We start from the raw sequence: 21,968 nt of genomic DNA on the forward strand, positions 1-21,968 counted from the left end.
CATGATTCTAGATGTAAAAATAAGTTGGATATGTATTAAGATTTGTATATAGAAACTGTTTTGGACGAGAGAAAGGAGAGGGATTAGAAAATTGTGTGTTGTTTTGAGAAATCAAATTTGGAAATGTGAGAAGGGAGAATTTGTACGATCCAGAAAATAATGATTTTAAAATAAAGTAGTTTTGAGACTTTGGCTTTTTGTTCGAAAATTAGCGTTCTTGAGTGTATATTTTGTTATAACATAATTTTTTATGTTATTTCTTTAGTTTTATATTTTTGCCTAGGGGCAAAAGGGTCTTTTACCTTTATTTAATTGGTGTAGAAACTAATTAAGGGGTGATTTGTTGTTTAGAAACCCTATAAACTCTAAATCAAAGAGAGAAAACAGAGGAAGATAAGAGATTGACATTTTGGGAGAAGAAGAGAGAGGGCGACGAGAAACTCTTAGCGTCAAAGAAGATTGATGATGTTTTAGGGTTGTAGAGAAAACCTTATAATTGGTTAAGGTATGGGAAAATTTACCTTTGTTTGTTTATGGTTGTATGTTATATGTGTTGTTGATTATCTTGATTGGTAATCCTTGTTTTGATACATGTGTATATGATTATGATTATCTGTGGTTATTGTTGGGTAAGAGTTTGTGTATGAATGTGAGTAGGGTTTATGTAATATTTGTGATGAGTTTTCCCTATGAATGTATTATGTATATTTTGTTGGGTTATCCCAACAAAGGGTTTGATGCTAAGGGAGACCAAAGTTAATGATGCTTAAGGGTTTCCATACAAATATATGCTGTAAGTATTGGGTTATTGGCCTCCCTTCCTATGTGGAGAATAGGTCAAATAATGTGGACCATTATATCTCAATTTGTTTTAGTGGAGATGGGTTAGATTAGTAGGACACATTAGAGTCATTTGAAGAGAGGAAAAAATCAAGTGAGAGAGAAAGGAAGAGAAGGAGTCATTCTCCGTATAACATAAAACATGCACTGGTGTTTTCGTCGTTGTGAAGTCGTTCACCGTTGGATCTGGCTGGTTTTGGACAGTGGGTTTTAGACGTATGGTTCTTCATTCTGACCATTCGGATTGTCAATCCAAGGTCTAGTTTGGGAGAAAACAACCTCGCATCAGTAACTCTGTTTTCAAGAATTTTCATCTTCTTGGTTCTCATCTGTAAACATTATGCTTAGTTAGTTTGGCTTATTGAAAACCCTATTTGGTGTTTTTTATCGAAGACTCTCTTGCACCCTATTATTGGGGGTATAACATGTCAATGATTGGATCTTGATGATTCAAGTAATGTATTATATGTGTTTGAGTATGTTTACATGGATATGTGATGCTTGAATGCATGTATGATGTGTCAACTATGTTTCCACATGATCTAGGGTTGATGTATGTATGTTTGAATGCTTAAATCATGTCCAAGATGTGTTTCAATTCGACAATAATTGATTATCATTAGTTATAATCGATTATCTATGCATTGATTTTGAGTGTGGTTTCGGGAATAATCGATTATTTGGGATAATAATCGATTAACCCTTCCCGCGTCATGTTTCTGGGTAAATTTCACTGAGACAATCAATTATCTTAAGTGATAATTGATTATCACAATGCATTTTCGTGAAAAATGGCGAATTTGATGAAGAATGGACGTGAACCAAGCCTAAGGAGCTATGGAACATGATGATAATCAAAGATTGATGTTAGTGGTTATGTTTAGGGTCAGTTTGACTTGTGGTTGATAGTGGAGCATGAGTGAGTGTTGAGATGTACCTGAGTATGTGATTGATGAGCATGAGAGTGGAGGATAAGTCTACTTGTTGTACCTCCTAGTTCTATATGTGGATATGTGCTTCCTTTTGCCTTGTGTGCATTGGAAGGAGATGATCAATAAGGAGGCTATAAATGTCCTATAGGGGAGGCTACAGGTGGGTTGTAGGAACGACTACAGTCGGTGAGGTAGGGTAGAGGAATGAGATAAACTTTTTCCACTATGGTTATCAGTAGCTTACCTTGTTAGATGTTAAGTAGTGTGTTTATGTTAATTGGGCTCAACCCATTCTGTATTTAGGGTTTAACCCTTATCTTACATTATAAATAAACTACCCTATGTGTATGCTAAACACATAAGGGAGATTTCTCCTAATCTTCTCTACTATTTCATATGGTATCTAGAGCTTAGGTTTTGTTCCAACCAGTTCCACAGTCTCCGGTACCCATCGCCGCCGCAGTCGTCGTCGTCACCGTCGCAATCGCTGCCGCCGTCGCCGCCGGAGTTCCAGAATCGACCGACGACCATACCATCCGGATCTTCTCGGCCGGGCGACCACCGTGGTGCAAAGATCGCGGCGAAAAGACCATCCACGCTCCTCCACGCGTCACCGCAACAGTCACCAGATCCGCCGCTTCCCGTCGCGCGTGCCTGCGAGATTCGTCGCCGACCAGGACCGTCGTGATCGCCTCCTCGTCCTCTTTCTGGATGTGTTGTTGTTGCGTCAATCAGAGCACTATAGATTTTTAGGGTTTCTCCCTCTCCATGGCTGCCCAACGTGATGATCGGAGTCGGTCTCGCCAGCCAGGTAAAGGACGTCCAAAATGTGACCACTGTGGCAAGCTAGGCCACAAAATTGATAGATGTTATGCGCTTCATGGACGTCCTCCTCGACCTATAACAATGGCTAATTCTGATCCACCTCCCCGATCACCGTCTGCAGACTATCCTACTTCATCAAATACCATAAACAACCCTGCACTCTTTCAAGAATTTCTCAAATGGTATGAGGACCGTCAGCACTCTAGTTCCACTACATCTGCTTCTGTTATACACACAGGTACTTCTTTTGTTGGTCTGACTCACTCTCTCGGATCTTGGGTCCTTGACTCAGACGCCACCGATCATATCACTGGTAACAAGTCATTGTTTTCTTCCTTGTCATGTCCGTCCATATCCATTGATAATGTACTTTATGTCCTTGGGTCTCCTTTTAACTTATTGTTCGTAAGTCATCTAACTTGTTCCCTTAATTGTGTTATTTCATTTACCAAAGATTCTGTTTGGTTGCAGGACCGGAGTTTGAAACACATGATTGGCATAGGATGTGAGTCTCATGGCCTATATCATCTCAGCCCTTCTCCACATGCTGGCGTAATCATGGAGTCACCATCCCTTCTTCATGCTCAGTTAGGTCATCCCAGTCTTGCCAAACTACAACAACTTGTTCCGAGTTTGCCAAAATTATCAAGTTTGTCGTGTGAGTCTTGTCAGTTAGGTAAACATACTCGTAGTTTCTTTCCTCGTAGTGTTTCACAACGAGCATCATCCCCCTTTTCATTGGTTCATTCTGATATTTGGGGACCTAGTCATGTTAAGTCCACTTTACGATTTCAGTATTTTGTTACCTTTATTGATGACTATTCCAGATGTACTTGGTTGTTTCTCATGAAGAATCGTTCTGAGTTGTTTTCTATTTTCCATCATTTTTCAATGAAATAAAAACTCAGTTTGGGGTTTCTATTCTCACTTTACGCAGTGATAATGGTCATGAATACCTTTCTCAACCGTTTAAACATTTTATGGCTTCTCATGGAATTCTTCACCAAACCTCATGTGCTTATACCCCTCAACAAAATGGGTTGGCTGAGCGCAAGAATAAACACCTTATTGAAACAACTCGTACACTTCTAATTCATGGTCAAGTACCCTCACGTTTTTGGGGTGATGCAGTTCTCATGGCATGTTATCTTATCAACCGCATGCCATCTTCCATCCTAGATAACAAAATCCCTCATTCTATCTTATTTCCTCAAGACCCTCTGCATCCATTACCTCTTAGAGTTTTTGGGTCTACATGTTTTGTTCATGATTTTAGTCCTGGTCTTGATAAGTTATGTCCTAGGTCTCACAAATGTGTCTTCTTAGGATTTCCACGGTCACAAAAGGGCTATAAGTGCTTTTCCCCTTCCCTCAATCGTCATTTTATCTCTGCTGATGTCACTTTTGAAGAATCTTCTTTTTACTTTTCACATCTATCTTCTAGTTCTGTACCTCTACCTGCTACTATTGATATTCCTATTATCTGTGATCCTCCTGGTGATGCTCTACCCATTTTGTTTCCTCCTTCTTTAGACTCTCGTTCATCACAAGATCGTCCTTCACCACAACCCCTTCAGGTTTATAGTCACCGCAATTGTCTTCCTCATGACTCACTTCCAGTGCCGCCTCCTGTGTCTCCTCCGGCTCCAACAAATGAGTCTAACCTGCCTATTGCCCTCCGTAAAGGTATACGCTCTACCCGTAACCCTTCCCCCCATTATACTGTTCTTAGTTACCATAGATTATCTCCATCTTTTTACACTTGTCTCTCATCCATTTCTTCTGTGTCAATTCCTAAGTCTGTGGGTGATGCCTTAACTCATCTTGGCTGGCGTCAAGCTATGCTGGATGAATTAAGTGCTTTACAGAAAAGTGGAACTTGGGAGCTTGTCCAATTACCATCTGGAAAGTCTGTTGTTGGTTGCAGGTGGGTGTATGCTATCAAGGTTGGCCCTGATGGCACAATTGATCGTCTGAAAGCTCGACTGGTTGCCAAAGGCTACACACAAATTTTTGGTTTGGATTATGGTGATACTTTTTCTCCAGTGGCAAAAATGACCTCTGCTGGCCTATTCATTTCCATGGCCACTCTTCAACAATGGCCTCTTTACCAACTTGATGTCAAAAATGCTTTCCTTAATGGTGATTTGCATGAAGAAATTTATATGGAGCAATCGCTTGGCTTTGTTGCTCAGGGGGAGTCATCTGGATTGGTATGTCGTCTTCGCAAATCCTTATATGGCCTAAAACAGTCTCCTCGGGCCTGGTTTGGTAAATTCAGTCATGTTGTTCAACAATTTGGTATGTCTCGCAGTGAAGCGGATCATTCAATGTTCTATCGCCACTCAAGTGCTGGATGTATCTACTTAATAGTGTATGTCGATGATATTGTTCTCATAGGAAGCGACTATCTTGGCATATCTCAGATGAAACAACACCTTTGTCATCATTTTCAAACCAAAGATCTTGGCAAACTCCGGTACTTTTTTGGTATTGAAGTAGCACAATCCAATGCTGGTATGGTTATCAGTAGCTTACCTTGTTAGATGTTAAGTAGTGTGTTTATGTTAATTGGGCTCAGCCCATTCTGTATTTAGGGTTTAACCCTTATCTTACATTATAAATAAACTACCCTATGTGTATGCTAAACACATAAGGGAGATTTCTCCTAATCTTCTCTCCTATTTCATATACCCCATACATTGTGTTTGAGAATAAATTATAGGCGATGATCGTATAATGTGTTATACGTGAACAAACAATGTTATAGATATTCCAGAGGCGTGATTGACTCGAGAGAGGATAACCTTGAGATTCATTTAAAGCTATTTTGTTTTATAAGTTAAGACAATATAATTGGAATATTTCCTTCATTATTTTATTACTCGAAATAATGTAATTGTTAGTTATTTTAACGTGTTAATAAACAGTCCTATTTTATAGGATTGAGTGGGTCAAATTAGTGGCTTAGTTTTCGCCTAAACTAGTGGCATCAGTTTCATAATTTTTTGTTCTGTTATTATTCTGTTTTGTCCAGAGTCTCTGTAAAGCTTTTATAAAAGCTTCTTTCGTATGGCTGAATAAGATATGCAATCTTTTCACATATTCACTGTGCCATCTGTGTTTATTAAAACTTAACAATTGGTATCAGAGCTCCGCAAGGGGCCTGATCCAAGGAGAGTAAAGAGAGCATCCAGATCTAGAGTGCAACGCTAATACAGTGAGTGTAAAGTCATGACTACTTCAGAGAAATATGTTCAACCAGTCATTCCAAGGTTTGATGGACATTATGATTTTTGGTCCATGACTATGGAAACTTTTCAACGTAGCAAAGAACTATGGCAGCTAGTGGAGAGTGGAATACCAACACTTGGTGCAACACCCACTGAGGCAGAAAGGAAGAGTGTCGCTGAGGCACAACTAAAGGATCTGAAGGTGAAGAATTTTTTGTTTCAAGCTATTGATCGAGAAATTCTCGAAACAATGTTGGACAAAAGCACATCACATAAAATCTGGAGATCAATGCAGCAAAAATATCAAGGATCAACGAGGGTCAAACGTGCTCAACTTCAAGCACTTCGACGTGAGTTTGAACTACTGGCGATGAAGGACGGGGAGAAGATTGACAGTTACCTTGGGTGCACACTCACTGTTGTTAACAAAATGAAATCTAATGGTGAAGTAATGGATTCCAGCACAGTGGTTAGCAAGATACTCAGATCTTTAACCCCAAACTTCAACTATGTAGTATGTTCTATCGATGAGTCCAATGACTTGAATACTCCGAGTCTTGATGACCTTCATGGCAGCCTGCTCGTTCATGAACAACGAATGCAGAATTTTCAACCAGAAAAACAAGTCTTGAAAGTTACGCATGATGATAGAGCGGGAACAAGTCGTGGTCGTGGACGCAGTACCCGTGGGCGTGGGAGAGGCCGTGGAAGACAGCCTTTCAACAAGGCACTAATTGAATGTTTCCAATGCCATAAGCTAGGACATTTTCAGTATGAGTGCCCTAGTGTTGAGAAACAAACTCATTATACAATGTTTGAAGAAGCCGAAGCTGAGGAAGAGATTCTGTTGGTCGCATATGAAGAGGTGACACATTCTGTTCAATTGGAGGATTGGTTTTTGGATTCTGGTTGTAGTAACCACATGACAAGAAATAAGCAATGGTTCACAGAAATACATGAAGAAAGATCCCATAAATTTGTCAAGCTCGGTAATGATACAAAAATGGAGGTTGCTGCAAAAGGAAGCATACGGGTACAGATCAATAATATTACCCACGTTATTTCTGATGTTTATTATGTTCCAAAACTTAAAACCAATCTCTTAAGTTTGGGACAACTTCAAGAGAAAGGACTTACCATTCTGATTCAACATGGTGCATGCAAAATATTTCATCAAGATAAAGGATTGATCATTCACACTTCCATGCAAAGGAACCGAATGTTCTGTTTGTCAGCTTCAACGTTTACTCAACATTCTCAGTGTTTCCAAGTGGAAGATATCTCAGAACAAGAAACGCAATTATGGCATAGACGATTTGGTCACCTCAATTTCAGAGGACTCAATACACTTGTGCAAAAGCAAATGGTAATCGGACTACCCTCTTTGAAAATTTCTACACCTGTGTGCACTACATTTCTTGTTGGTAAATAACACCGTGATACCATACCCAAGTCAAGCTCTTGGCGCGCATCAACTAAATTACAGTTAGTTCATGCTGATATATGTGGTCCGATCACACCAATTTCAAACAGCCGCAAACGGTACATATTATGTTTTGTTGATGATTATTCTCGTAAGACATGAGTTTATTTTTTGCATGACAAATCTGAAACTTTTAATACATTCAAGAGTTTCAAAGCCTGTGTTGAAAAAGAAGCTGGCACTCATATCACTTGTTTGAGAACTGACAGAGGAGGGAATTCACATCCAAGGAGTTCTCTAATTTTTGCACTCATCATGGTATCTCTAGACAACTGACAGCTGCGTACACTCCTCAACAGAACGGAGTTGCCAAGCGCAAGAATCGCACCATTATGAATGCAGTACGATCTGTGCTTCATGAAAAACAAGTTCCAAAGTCTTTTTGGCCTGAGGCAGTAAGATGGTGTGTTCATGTTCAAAATCGAAGTCCCACTACTGCTATAGATCATGGAACTCCGGAAGAGGCATGGAGTGGAATAAAACCTCGTGTTGATTACTTCCGAACATTTGGATGTATTGCACACGTTCATATTCCAGATAAAAAAAGAAGCAAATTAGATGACAAGAGTCACACATGTGTTCTTTTGGGTGTGAGTGATGAAGCAAAAGCTTACAAACTTTTTGATCCCATTTCAAAGAAGGTAATTGTAAGCAGGGATGTGGTCTTTGAAGAAGACAAAAGCTAGAGTTGGCACAAAGGTGTAATTGAGAGTACACCTCCTATTGTTCTTGATATGGAGAGTCTAGATAAAGAAGAGAGTGACATTGTTTTTCTAATGTTGATTCTACACCTCAACCTATTACACCTAGAGGTAGCAATAATAGTTCAGAATTGCCTGAATCAACTTCTATTTTAGAATCCACTGATCCTCCAGTTGAAGGGAGGGCATCAAGGACTCGACGCCAACCCGTGTGGATGACCGATTATGAAACCAATTTGGTTGCAGAAGAGGAAAGCTTGCTAGCAATGTTGACCACCAATTGCAAGGATCCTCAAACCTTTGAGGAAGCTAGTAAAAGTCAAAAATGGAAGGAGGCCATGGACGCTGAGATGCAAGCAATTGAAAGAAATAACACATGGGATCTAGTTGATCCACCTGAAGGCGTGCAACCCATAGGTGTGAAATGGGTTTTCAAAACAAAGCTCAATGAAAAAGGACAAGTAGATAAATATAAAGCCCGATTAGTAGCAAAAGGATATGCTCAAAAATATGGCATCAACTATACAGAAGTCTTTGCTCCTGTTGCTAGGCTTGATACAGTGAGAGTATTGTTAGCTGTGGCTGCTCAAAATGCGTGGGAAGTATTTCAACTTGATGTAAAAAGTGCTTTCTTGCATGGTGAAATTCAAGAAGAAATTTACGTTCATCAACCTGTTGGTTTTATCAAGAAAGGCAAAGAAAAACAAATATACAAGTTGAGAAAGGCTCTATACGGGCTCAAGCAGGCCCCACGAGCCTGGTATAGTAAAATTGAAACATATTTTGCCAAAGAAAATTTTACACGTTGTTCGAGTGAACACACCTTGTTCACGAAACAGGTTAAAGGCAGTACTTTAATAGTTAGCTTATATGTGGATGCTTTGATATTTACTGGAAATAACAAAGCTATATGTGAAGAGTTTAAACACTCAATGCAGTTGGAGTTTGACATGACAGATTTGGGCAAAATGAAACACTTTTTGGGAATAGAAGTTATACAAAATGAAGCAGGCATCTTTATTTGCCAAAGACAATATGCACGTGATATCCTAGCACGCTTTAATATGTTGAACAGCAACCCAGTACGAAATCCCATGGTACCAGGAACCATTTTATCCAAGGACGAAGCAGGAATTCCAGTAGATGTTACACAGTTTAAACAAGCTATTGGCAGTCTCATGTACTTGACTGTCACACGGCCAGATTTGATGTTTGGAGTCAGTTTACTTAGTAGGTATATGGCCAATCCCAAGGAGTCACATTGGACAACAACAAAACGAATTCTCAGGTATTTAAAAGGCACTACTGAATATGGTCTCTTCTATCAAAAGGGAAGGAAGATGAGCTTCACTGCCTATAGTGACAGCAACTATGCAGGGGATTCAGATGATAGGAGAAGTACTACTGGTTCAGTGTTTATGATTGAAACTGTAACAGTATCATGGGCTTAAAAAAAAACAGCTTGTGGTAAGCCTTTCTACCACTGAGGCTGAATATATTGCTGCAGCATATTGTGCTTGTCACTCAAACGAATCCTAGAGCATCTTGGAATAGAAAGAAAAGAAACTACTGAGATTCTCTGTGATAATAGTTCTACTATACAACTGTCCAAGAATCCTGTTTGCCATGGTAGGAGTAAACATATTGCAGTAAGGTTCCACTTTCTCATAGATTTAGTTAATGATCAAGTTATTACATTGAAGTACTGCAATACAAATGAACAAGCAGCTGACATTATGACAAAAGCCTTGAAGCTTGAGCAGTTTGAAAAACTTAGAAGTATGCTTGGAATGCTAGCACTGAATGAAATAAGCTAAAGCTTAAGGGAGGGATTGTTAGTTATTTTAACGTGTTAATAAATAGTCCTATTTTATAGATTGAGTGGGTCAAATTAGTGGCTTAGTTTTCGCCTAAACTAGTGGTATCAGTTTCATGATTTTTTGTTCTGTTATTATTCTGTTTTGTCCAGAGTCTCTGTAAAGCTTTTATAAAAGCTTCTTTCGTATGGCTGAATAAGATATGCAATCTTTTCACATATTCACTGTGCCATCTGTGTTTATTAAAACTTAACAATAATTGGATAAGGTTTTCTTTAAGTACATTTTTGCGTTATGATAAATTCTGATTTTTACCAATTTTTTTAATAACATATGATATCACAGAAAATAGGGTGTTATAGAATCAGATTTCGAGATCCGATAAAGGGAGAATCGATTTTCAAGATCCGAATTCTCCTTTCGGATTTTCATATCCGATGCATACGTCTTCATATCAGTTTTTAATTTTCCATAAATTTGTCATATCAATTTGAAATAAATTAATTTTTTATTAAATTTAATAAATTCATGCAAATTATTCTGACATTAAAATATCTAATTAAACATTTATAAATTCATACAATTTTTTTTTAAAAAATGAAAAACTAATATAATAATTAAAAAACTAATATAATTAAACGGCTAAAAAAAATCTTCAAAAACATGAATTGGAATTTCGAAAATCACAACATTGAATATCAATATCCAATTATTCTTTTATCGAATTTTGACATCCGATGTTGTGATTTTCAGATTTCAATATCCGATTCATGTTTTTAAAGGTTTTACTTTTCTTTGAATGTTGACATCCTATGTATCCTCTATCACATATCGAAATCCGATAAAAGAAAATCAAATTTTATTATAAATTCATGTACTTTTCTAACGTGAGCAGCTCCAATGCCAACCACCACCACCTCCACTTGCCTCAAACCACCACTTATAACTACCTCGAACACGAACAACCTCAACAAAAATCTCTCCCAATCACTCTGAAGGACCACACTGAACCAAGAAAGACAAAGAAATGATATGGGGTGTAGGCAGAGTTTTCGTGAAGACTGAAGTATATATTCAACACTGCTGTTTCAATCAATGCAATGCTGCTTCAATCAATGCACTGAATTCCTCAACGATTTCGATCAAAAAAATTTTAATGCACAACCATCTCATTAATTAGGAGGGCATTTGTGAAAATTTGGGACGCAGGGTAAAACCCTTGAAGGTGTAGAGTGAAAATGCCCAAGAATGTTTGATTCTAGGTTTAATGTCTCAATAGGTCCCTATTTTTGTTCAGAATTTGAAATAGATCCCTTTATTTTTTGGCGTCTCAATTAGGTCCTTATTTTTGTTAATTTGATGCAAATAAATCCTTTCCGTCAATTTCATCAAACAGCGTTAATGAATGTGTGACGTGGCCTTACACGTGTCAATACTGTCCTCAGGCCACGTCACACATTCATTAACGCCGTTTGATGAAATTGACGGAAATGATTTATTTGCATCAAATTAACAAAAATAAGGACCCAATTGAGACGCCAAAAAATAAAGGGACCTATTTCAAATTCTGAACAAAAATAGGAACCTATTGAGACATTAAACCTTGATTCTATTATGGCAATAAGGGTGGTTTGGACCCATTTGCATTCGAATTTTGAAATCTGTGGTGGCCCCTTCTAAATTATAAAGAGTGTTTCGTCTTGCACTTCCAACATTTTAATCCTGCACCTCCAATTTCCTAAAATACCCCTTATATAGATAATTATGCATTAATTATTTGTTTATTGAGAAATTCTATATAACATTGAAACCCTCCACTCGCATTTCCCCTATCAGCAAATGCACCCTGCACCCCATTCCATTTCCTTTATTTTCATTAGTGTATTCCAATTTACAGTGAGGAGAGGGTCTTTACGTTTTTACTTTTCTATTTTGGTGTCAAATCTTCTTCTCTTGTGTATTTTGCATTTCAGTAGGTTAGATCAAAGTAGGTAGATTATATAAGATGGAAGGACCGGATCATAAAGGAGTGAAGAGACAAAAGGGCAGACCTCATCCTCTTTCTCTCCGCTTTACAACTTATATACAGTGAATGATACAAGACAGACAGAAACAGGTTGTTGAGAATTGGAGGTGGTGCTTCGAGGGAGGCAGGCTTGGCGTTTGGAGGTGGTGAAAAAACAATACAGGTATGAAGATATATACCTCGGATATGAAAATCCGAAAGAGGAGATTCGGATCTGGATACCCGATGCAGTCTTTGTCGGACGTCGACAGTCGATGGGAAAAAATTGGTTTTCGGTTGTCGACAATCGATGGGAAATTTTTTTTTGTCGCATTTGGAAATGCGATGCATATGTTTTTAAATTTATACTTCGCACCTCCAGATCTGATGGTGCTATGTATTGTTTCGCTTTTGAATTTCTGTGTATTTTTTTGCAGTGTGTTTTAAAGAAATGATTAGTAAAAATGGTCCAAAGTTGATAGAGAATTACATATGTTGTGAGGTTGCAATGATAATTTGGGACAGAGAGAGATAGATGGAGGGAATGGAGTGTCGTGATATGAGTGAAGAATGTGGGGGTGTTGTTTATGTTGGAAGGGTAGAAGAAGAAAAGATAATGAGAACAAATTGTGAAAATGTAACATATTTGGGAGGTGGGGTAGGAGTAGTCTACTTTAGGTTCATGGCTGAGCAGAGCTTGTGAGAAAGATAAGAAAAGAGAAGAGAGAATTGTATAGCCAAAGACCAAGCCAACCCTTTACAGGCGCACACCAACTGTTTGAAACTTTTCTTTAATTTATATTCAATTTGTATAGATAAAAAAAAGGAACTTCAATCTTCACTATGACTAAAGTTAAATCACAGGCTTATTTACTTCCATCGTGCTGTGCGAGAGAAAGGAGGGCAAATGGTGGTACTGTGCGTGAGAAAGGAAAGCATACGTGAGGGGTTGAGAGAGAGTCAGCAAATGACATCCGACACACAAATTCTAAAACATATTTTAATTAAGGGCATCCTAAAACATTTTAATTAGGGGCTAAATGGGTATTTTAGGAAAGTTTGGAGGTGATGAAACACTCAATTATAAATTATAGTTATACAATAGCATATTTCTCTTTGCACCTCACAGTTTCCATTTGAACCCTGAATGATTAGAAGAACAAATTAATTACTCCATTTTGACCCCACAACCCTCCCCTCCTGCCTTGCTGCCTTCTTGCTGCCACGGGTTGTATCATGAATGGATGTAAGAAAAAGGTATTTTGGATTATGCAATTTAAAAATAATTCTTTTTGAAAAAAAAAAACTGTATAATTGTGTTATTTAAAAGGTGTTTCTAAAATATACAATTTAGAAGTAAAAATATAATTTGTGAATTGATTAATTTAGATTCTTTTAATCAAAATATAAATTTTGAATTATACAATTTTAATTTTTTTTCATGTAAAAAGTGACTTTTAAATTACACAATCTAAAAATAAAAAAGTTTCTGAATTTTACAGTTATATTAACTTTTTATCCATATAATTTGGAAGCTTTTCTTAACAAAAGTATAATTTAAAAATGGAAAGATAACTCAGGTAATACAACAATATAATGAAAAAAAGTTAAAGGCAAAGTAAACATGATCATATTTATAAGATGTAGAAGAAAAATTATGGGAATGCAACAAGAAATCCCTCGATTTCAAACTAAAAAACCAATATGCTATGCATGTGGCCAGTGGTGGTGACATGGTTGGCGTTTTCCATCTTCAATTTTTTTAGTCAAATGTGAAATGAAAAGTTGGCACTCAGTCGCAAGACCTAAAGAAAACATAGTTGACATCAGATATTGTCCAAAATTTTATTTCATTCTTAACATATTTGTACCTATTCTCTCTGTCATTCTCATGTTGTCTATTTTGAACAAAATAAAATTAGAGGCAAATCCAAAGCGAAGTAGAAATAGTAAACCCTAACGAGAAAAAAGTGGGCCAATCCATATATTTAGAATGAAAAAAAAGAATATGAGCAAAAGCACATAGAAAAGGGAGAGGAAGAGAAAAAAACCCTAAGAGAGAGAGGAAAAACATAACTGCTTTAACGGCCACCTCTATCCCTACCTCATCACACCTACTTGGCCATTCCTCCATCGCTCCTATTCTCCCTGTACCTTTCCTATTTTCTGCTTCTTCCTTTTCCTCCATTTTCTTGGAAACCCAAAAGCAAAATAAAAAAATAAGAAACCCAAACAAAACATCAGGGAAGGGTAAAAGAAAAAGAAAATTCAGCTCAAACCATACAAAAGAACAAACAATCCTCAAAAATTCTACCAACGTTGCTCTTTCCCTCAAACAAACGGTGCTTTCAGTGTCATATGTCCAATGTCACCACCTTAGAGATTATTCATTCGTTGATTCGTTGTTTCACAATTTGTTGAACTCTGGAAAACAATGCAATACAACATCTTCCCAATAATGCGTAGCTTCAACATCATTGACGGTTGCAAGGGAACTCAATTGTATACTATCAACCCCTCCGGCACCGGCACCGCCACCTGCAGTGGTATTGGCGATAAGCTTCTCCAACAACTCCACGATCACATTAAGACCCAAACCCTTAGAACCAAATCCAATCGGAACTTCATTTCTCCGAACACCACCCCACCTTCCGAGGTTGTTTTCTGTGAGGGCACCCTCCTCCCCTATGGCCTCCCCATGACAGAACTTCTTGAACCCAAAATTGAACCGTCCCTCGTCTCTCCCGATTTAGTGGAAACCCTCGCCGGTGCTTATCGTCGTGCCGAGGACTGCCCCCAGTTCGAGCGCACCGAGGTCTTCCTCCAGCAATGCACCATCTTTCGAAGCTTAGCAGACCCCAAGCTCTTCCGTCGCAGCCTTCGCGCCGCTCGGCAGCACGCCACTAGCGTGCATGCTAAGGTCGTGCTCGCCGCTTGGCTGCGCCACGAGCGCCGTGAGGACGAGCTCATCGGGTCGTCTTCCATGGACTGCAGAGGGAGGAACCTTGAGTGTCCCCGGGCAACCTTGGAGCCAGGCTATGACCCGGAGTCTGTGTTTGATCCTTGCCCATGCACGCGTGCACGTGCAGTGAATTCTGATGCTGATAGTGATGTTGGTTATAGTGCAATGGTGGCAGAGGATGATGACGACGATGAGCAACGCCCCACGTCCGAGGAAGAGGATGGTGACATGTCGTTCATTGTCGGTGAAGATGAAGTTAGGTGCAATAGGTTCAACATAGCCTCACTTTCAAGGCCCTTTAAGACAATGTTGTGTGGTGAATTCGTAGAGTCAAAAAGGGAGCACATTAATTTTTCACAGAATGGTTTTTCTGTTGAGGCACTGAAAGCTGCTAAGGAGTTCAGTAGAAGTAAGAGGTTGACCCATTTGGAGCCTATGGCTGTGTTGGAGTTGTTGTCTTTTGCGAATCGTTTTTGTTGTGAAGAGATGAAGCATGCATGTGACGTACATTTGGCTTTGCTAGTTTGTGACCTGGAGGATGCGTTGTTGCTTATAGAGTATGGATTGGAGGAAACTGCATACCTTCTTGTTGCAGCTTGCTTGCAGGTGTTTCTCCGAGAGCTCCCATGTTCCATGCAGTGTTCGAGTTTTGTGAGGATGCTTTCTAGTCCAGAGGGTAGGGATAGGCTAGCCATGGCGGGACATGCGTCATTTATGTTGTATTACTTTTTGAGTCAGGTTGCGATGGAGGAAGAGATGAGATCTAACACAACTGTGATGTTGTTGGAGAGGTTAGTGGAGTGTGCAAAAGATGGTTGGGAGAAGCAACTTGCGTTTCACCAAATGGGCGTTGTTATGCTTGAGAGAAAAGAATACAAAGATGCACAGCATTGGTTTCAGTCAGCAGTGGAGGCAGGGCATGTTTATTCTACGGTGGGAGTTGCAAGGGCCAAATACAAGCGTGGCCACACGTATTCAGCATATAAGTTGATGAACTCACTTGTTTCTGAACATAAACCAGTTGGGTGGATGTATCAAGAAAGGTCTTTGTATTGTATGGGGAAGGAGAAACAAATGGACTTGCTATCAGCAACTGAGTTAGATCCAACTCTTTCATTTCCTTATAAATTTCGAGCTGTTTCTTTCTTGGAAGAGAACAGGATTGAATCTGCCATTGCAGAAATCAATAAAGTAATCGGTTTCAAGGTTTCTGCAGATTGCCTTGAACTGAGAGCTTGGTTCTTGATTGCCATGGAGGATTATGAAGGAGCCCTTAGAGATGTTCGGGCAATTTTGACGTTGGATCCAAATTATATGATGTTTTATGGCCATATGCATGGTGAGCACTTGATAGAACTTCTCAGTCCTGTTGTTCAACAGTGGTGCCAAGCTGATTGTTGGATGCAATTGTATGATCGGTGGTCCTCTGTTGATGATATTGGTTCATTGGCTGTTGTACACCAAATGTTAGCAAATGATCCGGGGAAAAGTCTTTTACGTTTTCGACAATCTCTCCTTCTGCTACGGTGAGTGAAATCCCTAAACTTTTCAACTTATTCTAACACTAGCCGTTTCTGATATAAATTCCAGTTTCTCTTCACATTTTTCTACGTACAAGAATTCTATGTGAATGAGTTGTCATAATTGGTTTGTTTTACTATTTAGTAGGTAGTGTCGATACTTGATTTTTTATCAAGTTAAGATGGCTAATGTCTTTTATACATGGTTCATTCTAATGTTGCAGATTGATTATTATGGGTGTTGATGTTCCTTAATCTTGCAGGTTAAATTGTCCAAAGGCTGCCATGCGTAGTTTGCGGATGGCTAGAAACCATTCTAATTCTGACCATGAAAGGCTTGTGTATGAAGGTTGGATATTGTATGACACTGGTCATCGTGAAGAAGCATTAGCAAAGGCTGAGGAATCTATTTCAATTCAAAGATCATTTGAAGCTTACTTTCTCAAAGCATATGCATTAGCTGACTCAAATCTTGACTCAGAGTCTTCTAAGTATGTGATCCATCTCTTGGAGGAAGCTTTAAGGTGCCCTTCAGATGGTCTTCGGAAAGGGCAAGTGGGTGTCAAGCTTTTGGATTAAACATGTTATGTTGATTGATATCACTGTTGAAGTATATAATAATGTATTTATTATATTTTCGTTCTTATGAATATGTAGGCACTGAATAATCTAGGGAGTGTCTTTGTAGACTGTGATAAACTAGACCTTGCTGCTGACTGCTACTTGAATGCACTCAACATCAAGCATACACGAGCACATCAAGGGTTGGCACGAGTATATCATCTTAAAAACCACCGCAAAGCAGCATATGACGAGATGACAAAGCTAATAGAAAAGGCTCGAAGCAATGCATCAGCATATGAGAAACGTTCAGAATACTGTGATCGTGACATGGCAAAGAGTGATCTTAGTATGGCATCAGAATTGGACCCTCTCAGGACTTATCCTTACAGATATAGAGCAGCTGGTGAGTCTCATACAAGTGGTTCTATTATCCTTTGTTTCCTCTTGATCCATAATGAAGTGTGGGATCTTTTGAGTTTGTGCTTATCCTTGTAATTTTCTACTCTTTTCTTCTGATTTATGGTCTTGGTTCATGTTGAGAAAAATTGTCTGCTTTAACAAGCATCATGATAAAGCAATATGAGCACAATATACTTAAACCTTTGAAACATGTTAGTGCAATGTTATTGCATGCACGAAGCATATAAACTTCTGACTAAAACTTTGTCTGCCAGTTTTGATGGATGATCACAAGGAAGCTGAGGCAATAGCAGAGCTTTCAAGAGCCATTGATTTTAAGCCAGATCTACAATTATTACATCTTCGAGCAGCATTTTATGAATCAATGGGTGATTATGCTTCAGCTGTGCGGGACTGTGAAGCAGGCCTCTGTCTTGATCCTAATAATAATGAAATTCTTGATCTTTGTAACAAAGCACGAGAGCATCTTAGAGAACAACCAAAGTAGTAGAATCAGATGTTTCAAAAACAAACATGCTTTCTAGAGTAGTGTTCCTTATAGGGAAAACCCTATTCTTCCCAACCTATCATCATTGTCATTTATCTGTTAGAATTTTCTCCAAAAATGGCACGATATGTATATCTTTCAGCTGACCTTCAAAAGAGTGGAACACAGAAGGGAAAAAATTGCAAAGGTCATTTGGATTACAAGAGAAAAGAGGAAGTAGAGAAGCAAGATTATACTTGTAAATATATGTAATGATGGCCTATGATTTTTAAAGAGTATGGTCAAATAGTACATACAACTGTGGTTCTAGTATGCTACACCAGAGAATTGGTGATCAGTTATTAGACAGAACATGTACATGAAAACCAATGTGTTATGTAAGTCCAAGAGTTAGATACTTATCATTACATTTGTTCCTAAGCAAATGTCGGCTCAGCATTGTGGGGTAACATTTTCCACTTGTAAACACAATTTTCCCTAACGACCTTTTTAACTTGTATTCATGATGGGTTCTCTTTGGAAAAGACAAATCTATAACGAGTTATATAAGTTTTAACCATTCAATGTGTGCTTAGTTCGTCTCTATGTATCACTTTACACTCTTACTATTGTGTGTGAGTTGTTTTAAAGCTTTACATTGCCTTGTAAAACGTTATTAAAGAAGTAAAACCCTAGTGTCAATTACGAGGACGAAGAAATATTAGTAATTTTTTTCTTTTATATTTTGTTTGTGATCTTCCTATATTTTTAACAAGTTTTATTTGGCTTTGGTGATCTTAATGGGTAGTAGTTGCTTAATTCATGTATAACAACATACTAAATAAGCAAAGTTTTATTTTGTTTCGGGGGAGGGATGCATATAACAATGAAATCCGGCAATTTCATGTTAATTTTTCGATATCATTTTACCCACAATCACAAAGAAAAAACTATCTGATTTTATTTTAATTTGCTATTGTTTCACTAGCACAAAAATTGCATATAACGTTCCGTAACAGAACAACCAACGTTAACAATGACCGGTGATATTGTTGTAAACAAATTCAATCTCTCCACATCGTTTTGGAATCCAACTCGCCATCTAAAATGACTTAACGTCAGGACCAGCTCGACGTAAATTCAATCCCTTTTTTATTATATTTTTCTTTTTTCTTTTATGGAAGCTTTGACGTTTTATTTTACAATAGTTATTTTTTTTATTTTTTCTTTTAAACTAACCAATAAAACGTCCAATTACTATGGGCTTTAACGTTTTATTATGTGCATGAAGCCAAGGGTCACTCCATTACACATCAAACTCTTTTGGGGCTTCGACATTTTATCGACCAGCCAGAAGCCAAAGGGTCAATTCCTTTTTTATTATATTTTTCCTTTTTTCTTTTAAACCAATCACAAAATGTCGAACTCTTTGGGGTTCGACGTTTTAATTGCCAACAGTTATTTTTTTTTATTTTTTATTTTAAACAAACCCATAAAGCGTCCAATTACTAGGAGCTTCGACATTTTATCATGCTTATGAAGTCAAAGGATCACTCCACAAAACGTTGAATTCATTGGGGGGGGTTTCGACGTGATGGGCACATTAATTCTAGCTCCCAACAATTATTCTTTTTTTTTATAAATGCAGTTTCGGAGCCTTGGATAACCTTTACTCCTCCATTTATAAAATTTCTCGTAACAACTCCTTCAAGGTTTCGTTGTGTTAATTTTTTTCTTTGTGATTCTATTAGCTCCTTCAAGGTCACAAAAACGAGTCATTTCTTTTTGGTTTGATTATTTGTCATGTTGAAAAGATTGAAGGAATGATAGAAATACAAAGAAAAAGGTTGATACATTTGGATTTCACACCCTTTCAAAAGGCTACAACTTCCATTCATAAAATTTCTCATAGCAATCTGTTAACTTTTTTCTTTGTTTTTCTATTAACTCCTTCAAGGTTACAAAAGCAAGTCATTTCCTTGTGGTTTGATTCTTTCTGCATGGTGAAAAGCTTGAAGGAGTGATAGAAATCCAAAGAAAAAGGTTGAGAGATTTGAATTTTGCACCCTTTCAAAACGCTACAACTTTCATTCACCAAAATCCTTCTACATTTTAACTATCCCATGGATCTTTTCGTTGTTAGTTTTCATTTTTTTTCCTATGTTTAGTGTTATTATGCATTTCTCTTTGTTTCTGTTTTCATTTATGAACATACTTTCTGTAAAAATGGATTTCTTTTAGAAATCCTTGAAGTTGTTTTACGTCGAACTCTACCATAATTCAACGTTGGTTTTACAACAAAAGGGAATATTACGTTGAATTCCAATCGAATTCGACGTACTACTGGTGGTTTAAAAGAAAAAAGAAAAAAAGAGATTTATTATGCTTTTCGTTTGTTACCAAATACGCTTTCCCATGCACAACTAACGTCAAAGACTTTCCAAATTCGACGTTCAAACATTATTAATTGAAAAATAGATAGCTTGAGATTCTAAAATGAACTGCTTCTGGATGAAGAAGAAAACGTCGAAGCCCCAGAGAATTCGACGTACTATTAATGCTCTGGTAACAACACACAATTAATGCTCCCAACCTCTCCAATGCCCTTCACGTTGAAGCCCCGATGACTTCAAACTGCTATGAGAGGTTAAAAAGGAAAAAAAAAGAATAAAAAAAGGGAGTGACCTTTGGCTTCTAGATGGCAAATAAAATGTCGAAACTCCATAGGACTTCAATGTACTATTAATGCTCTGATAACAACACACAATTAATGCTCCCAATCACTCCAATGCCCTTCATGTCCAAGCCCCCGACGACTTCGACGTGCTATGGGAGATTAAAAAGGAAAGAAAAAAAAAGAATATAAAAGGGAGAACCTTTGGCTTTTGGAGGACAAATAAAACGTCGAAGCCCCATATCACTTTGACATACTACTGGTGGTTTAAAGAAGAAAGAAAAAAGAAATAAAAAAGGAGTTACTCTTTGGCTTCTGGCTGACAATAATATGTCGAATACCTATCAAATTCGACGTACTATTAGTGGTTTAAAAGAAAAAAAGAATAAAAGAATAGCGCGCTGGTTTAAATATATACCACCATAGAACGTCGAATTGTCTGAGGCTTCGACGTTTTATTTAAATAGAACATTTGAATTTACTGTGTGTTCGATATTGAATATGTTTTAATGAATGTAAAAAACGTAAAACAGTCTCACTGTTTCTTCGCGCTTTAATTTCTGCTTGAACTTTCTTCTTCGAGGACGAGTGCAAACAACATAGAAGGTTAGTTTGTAGTGGTTTATGTCTTGCGAATGTCATTTGATACTCATTTACTTTGTTTTTCATCTGGTTTGACTGATTGATTTTCGTTTATCTTTATGCTTTTTGCATACGTGGTCAGTGAACTTCATCTTCTTCTCCAACGACACCATTTCGAGGTTGGTTTTTTTCCCCTTCAATGTATTACGTATGATATATGTGTTCGTGTTTGATGTTGTGTTTGTGGATTCTGAACCGTTTCTAGGTTAGTTGTTTTTTCCTTCAACGTATTACGATAAATATTTGTAATTCATGTACGTATGATAGTTTTTTTTCCTTCAACGTATTACGATAAATATTTGTAATTCATGTACGTATGATAGTTTTTTTTCCTTCAACGTATGATAGGTATTGTTTGTTGGTTCTTGACGTAAGTTAGCTTTATTTTTTGACGTGGATTCTTTGCTTTTGTTGTTTTAAAATTACTTAGAGTAGTATGGATCGAAGCTGGATTCATGAAAGTCGTATTAGTAAAGAGTATGAGCGAGGGATTTTTGAGTTCATAGAATATGTTAAAGAACACGCAAAACTAGTGAACGAGGCATATTTTGCCCTTGTGTTCGTTGTCTCAATCAAGTATGTGAAGACTTGGACAACATCCATGATCATCTATTTATCTATGGAATAATGAGAAGTTATAAAGTTTGGACTTGACATGAGGAAGTATTATATAAGCCAACAACGTTAAGAGGTTCAAATTATGTCGACGAATGGATGAGTGATCATTTAGACGAAATGGTACGTGACGTAGGCGAAGAAAATTATGGAAGAGCTCATTTATACGAAAGTCTTAAGAACAATTTAGAGCATGGTGATCATTCCAAAACAGGCACAACTTGTATGGTTTTGTTCTCTTCATAGGAAGATGAAATCAGATTTGAAGT

General features: G+C 37.7%; 2 protein-coding genes across 2 annotated transcripts; both read left to right on the forward strand.

Annotated features, from left to right (window-relative positions):
* Window positions 1–5,900: 5,900 nt before the first annotated feature.
* LOC148190844 (uncharacterized) lies at window positions 5,901–7,999 on the forward strand. The gene is made up of 3 exons (XM_088101192.1): window positions 5,901–6,863; window positions 7,092–7,196; window positions 7,523–7,999. Exons 1-3 carry the CDS (start codon window positions 5,901–5,903, stop codon window positions 7,997–7,999), a joined length of 1,545 nt encoding a protein of 514 aa, XP_087957318.1.
* Window positions 8,000–13,907: 5,908 nt separating this feature from the next.
* On the forward strand, window positions 13,908–17,789 carry LOC124820973 (ethylene-overproduction protein 1-like). Its single transcript, XM_088102329.1, has 4 exons — window positions 13,908–16,324; window positions 16,582–16,873; window positions 16,976–17,285; window positions 17,557–17,789. The coding sequence occupies exons 1-4, from the start codon at window positions 14,271–14,273 to the stop codon at window positions 17,787–17,789; spliced, it is 2,889 nt and encodes a 962-aa protein (XP_087958455.1). The 5' UTR covers window positions 13,908–14,270.
* Window positions 17,790–21,968: the final 4,179 nt, after the last annotated feature.

Source organism: Vigna umbellata, chromosome 11 (genome assembly GCF_029865625.1).
Source record: "Vigna umbellata cultivar VRB3 chromosome 11, Vumbellata_1.0, whole genome shotgun sequence".
NCBI lineage: Eukaryota > Viridiplantae > Streptophyta > Magnoliopsida > Fabales > Fabaceae > Vigna > Vigna umbellata.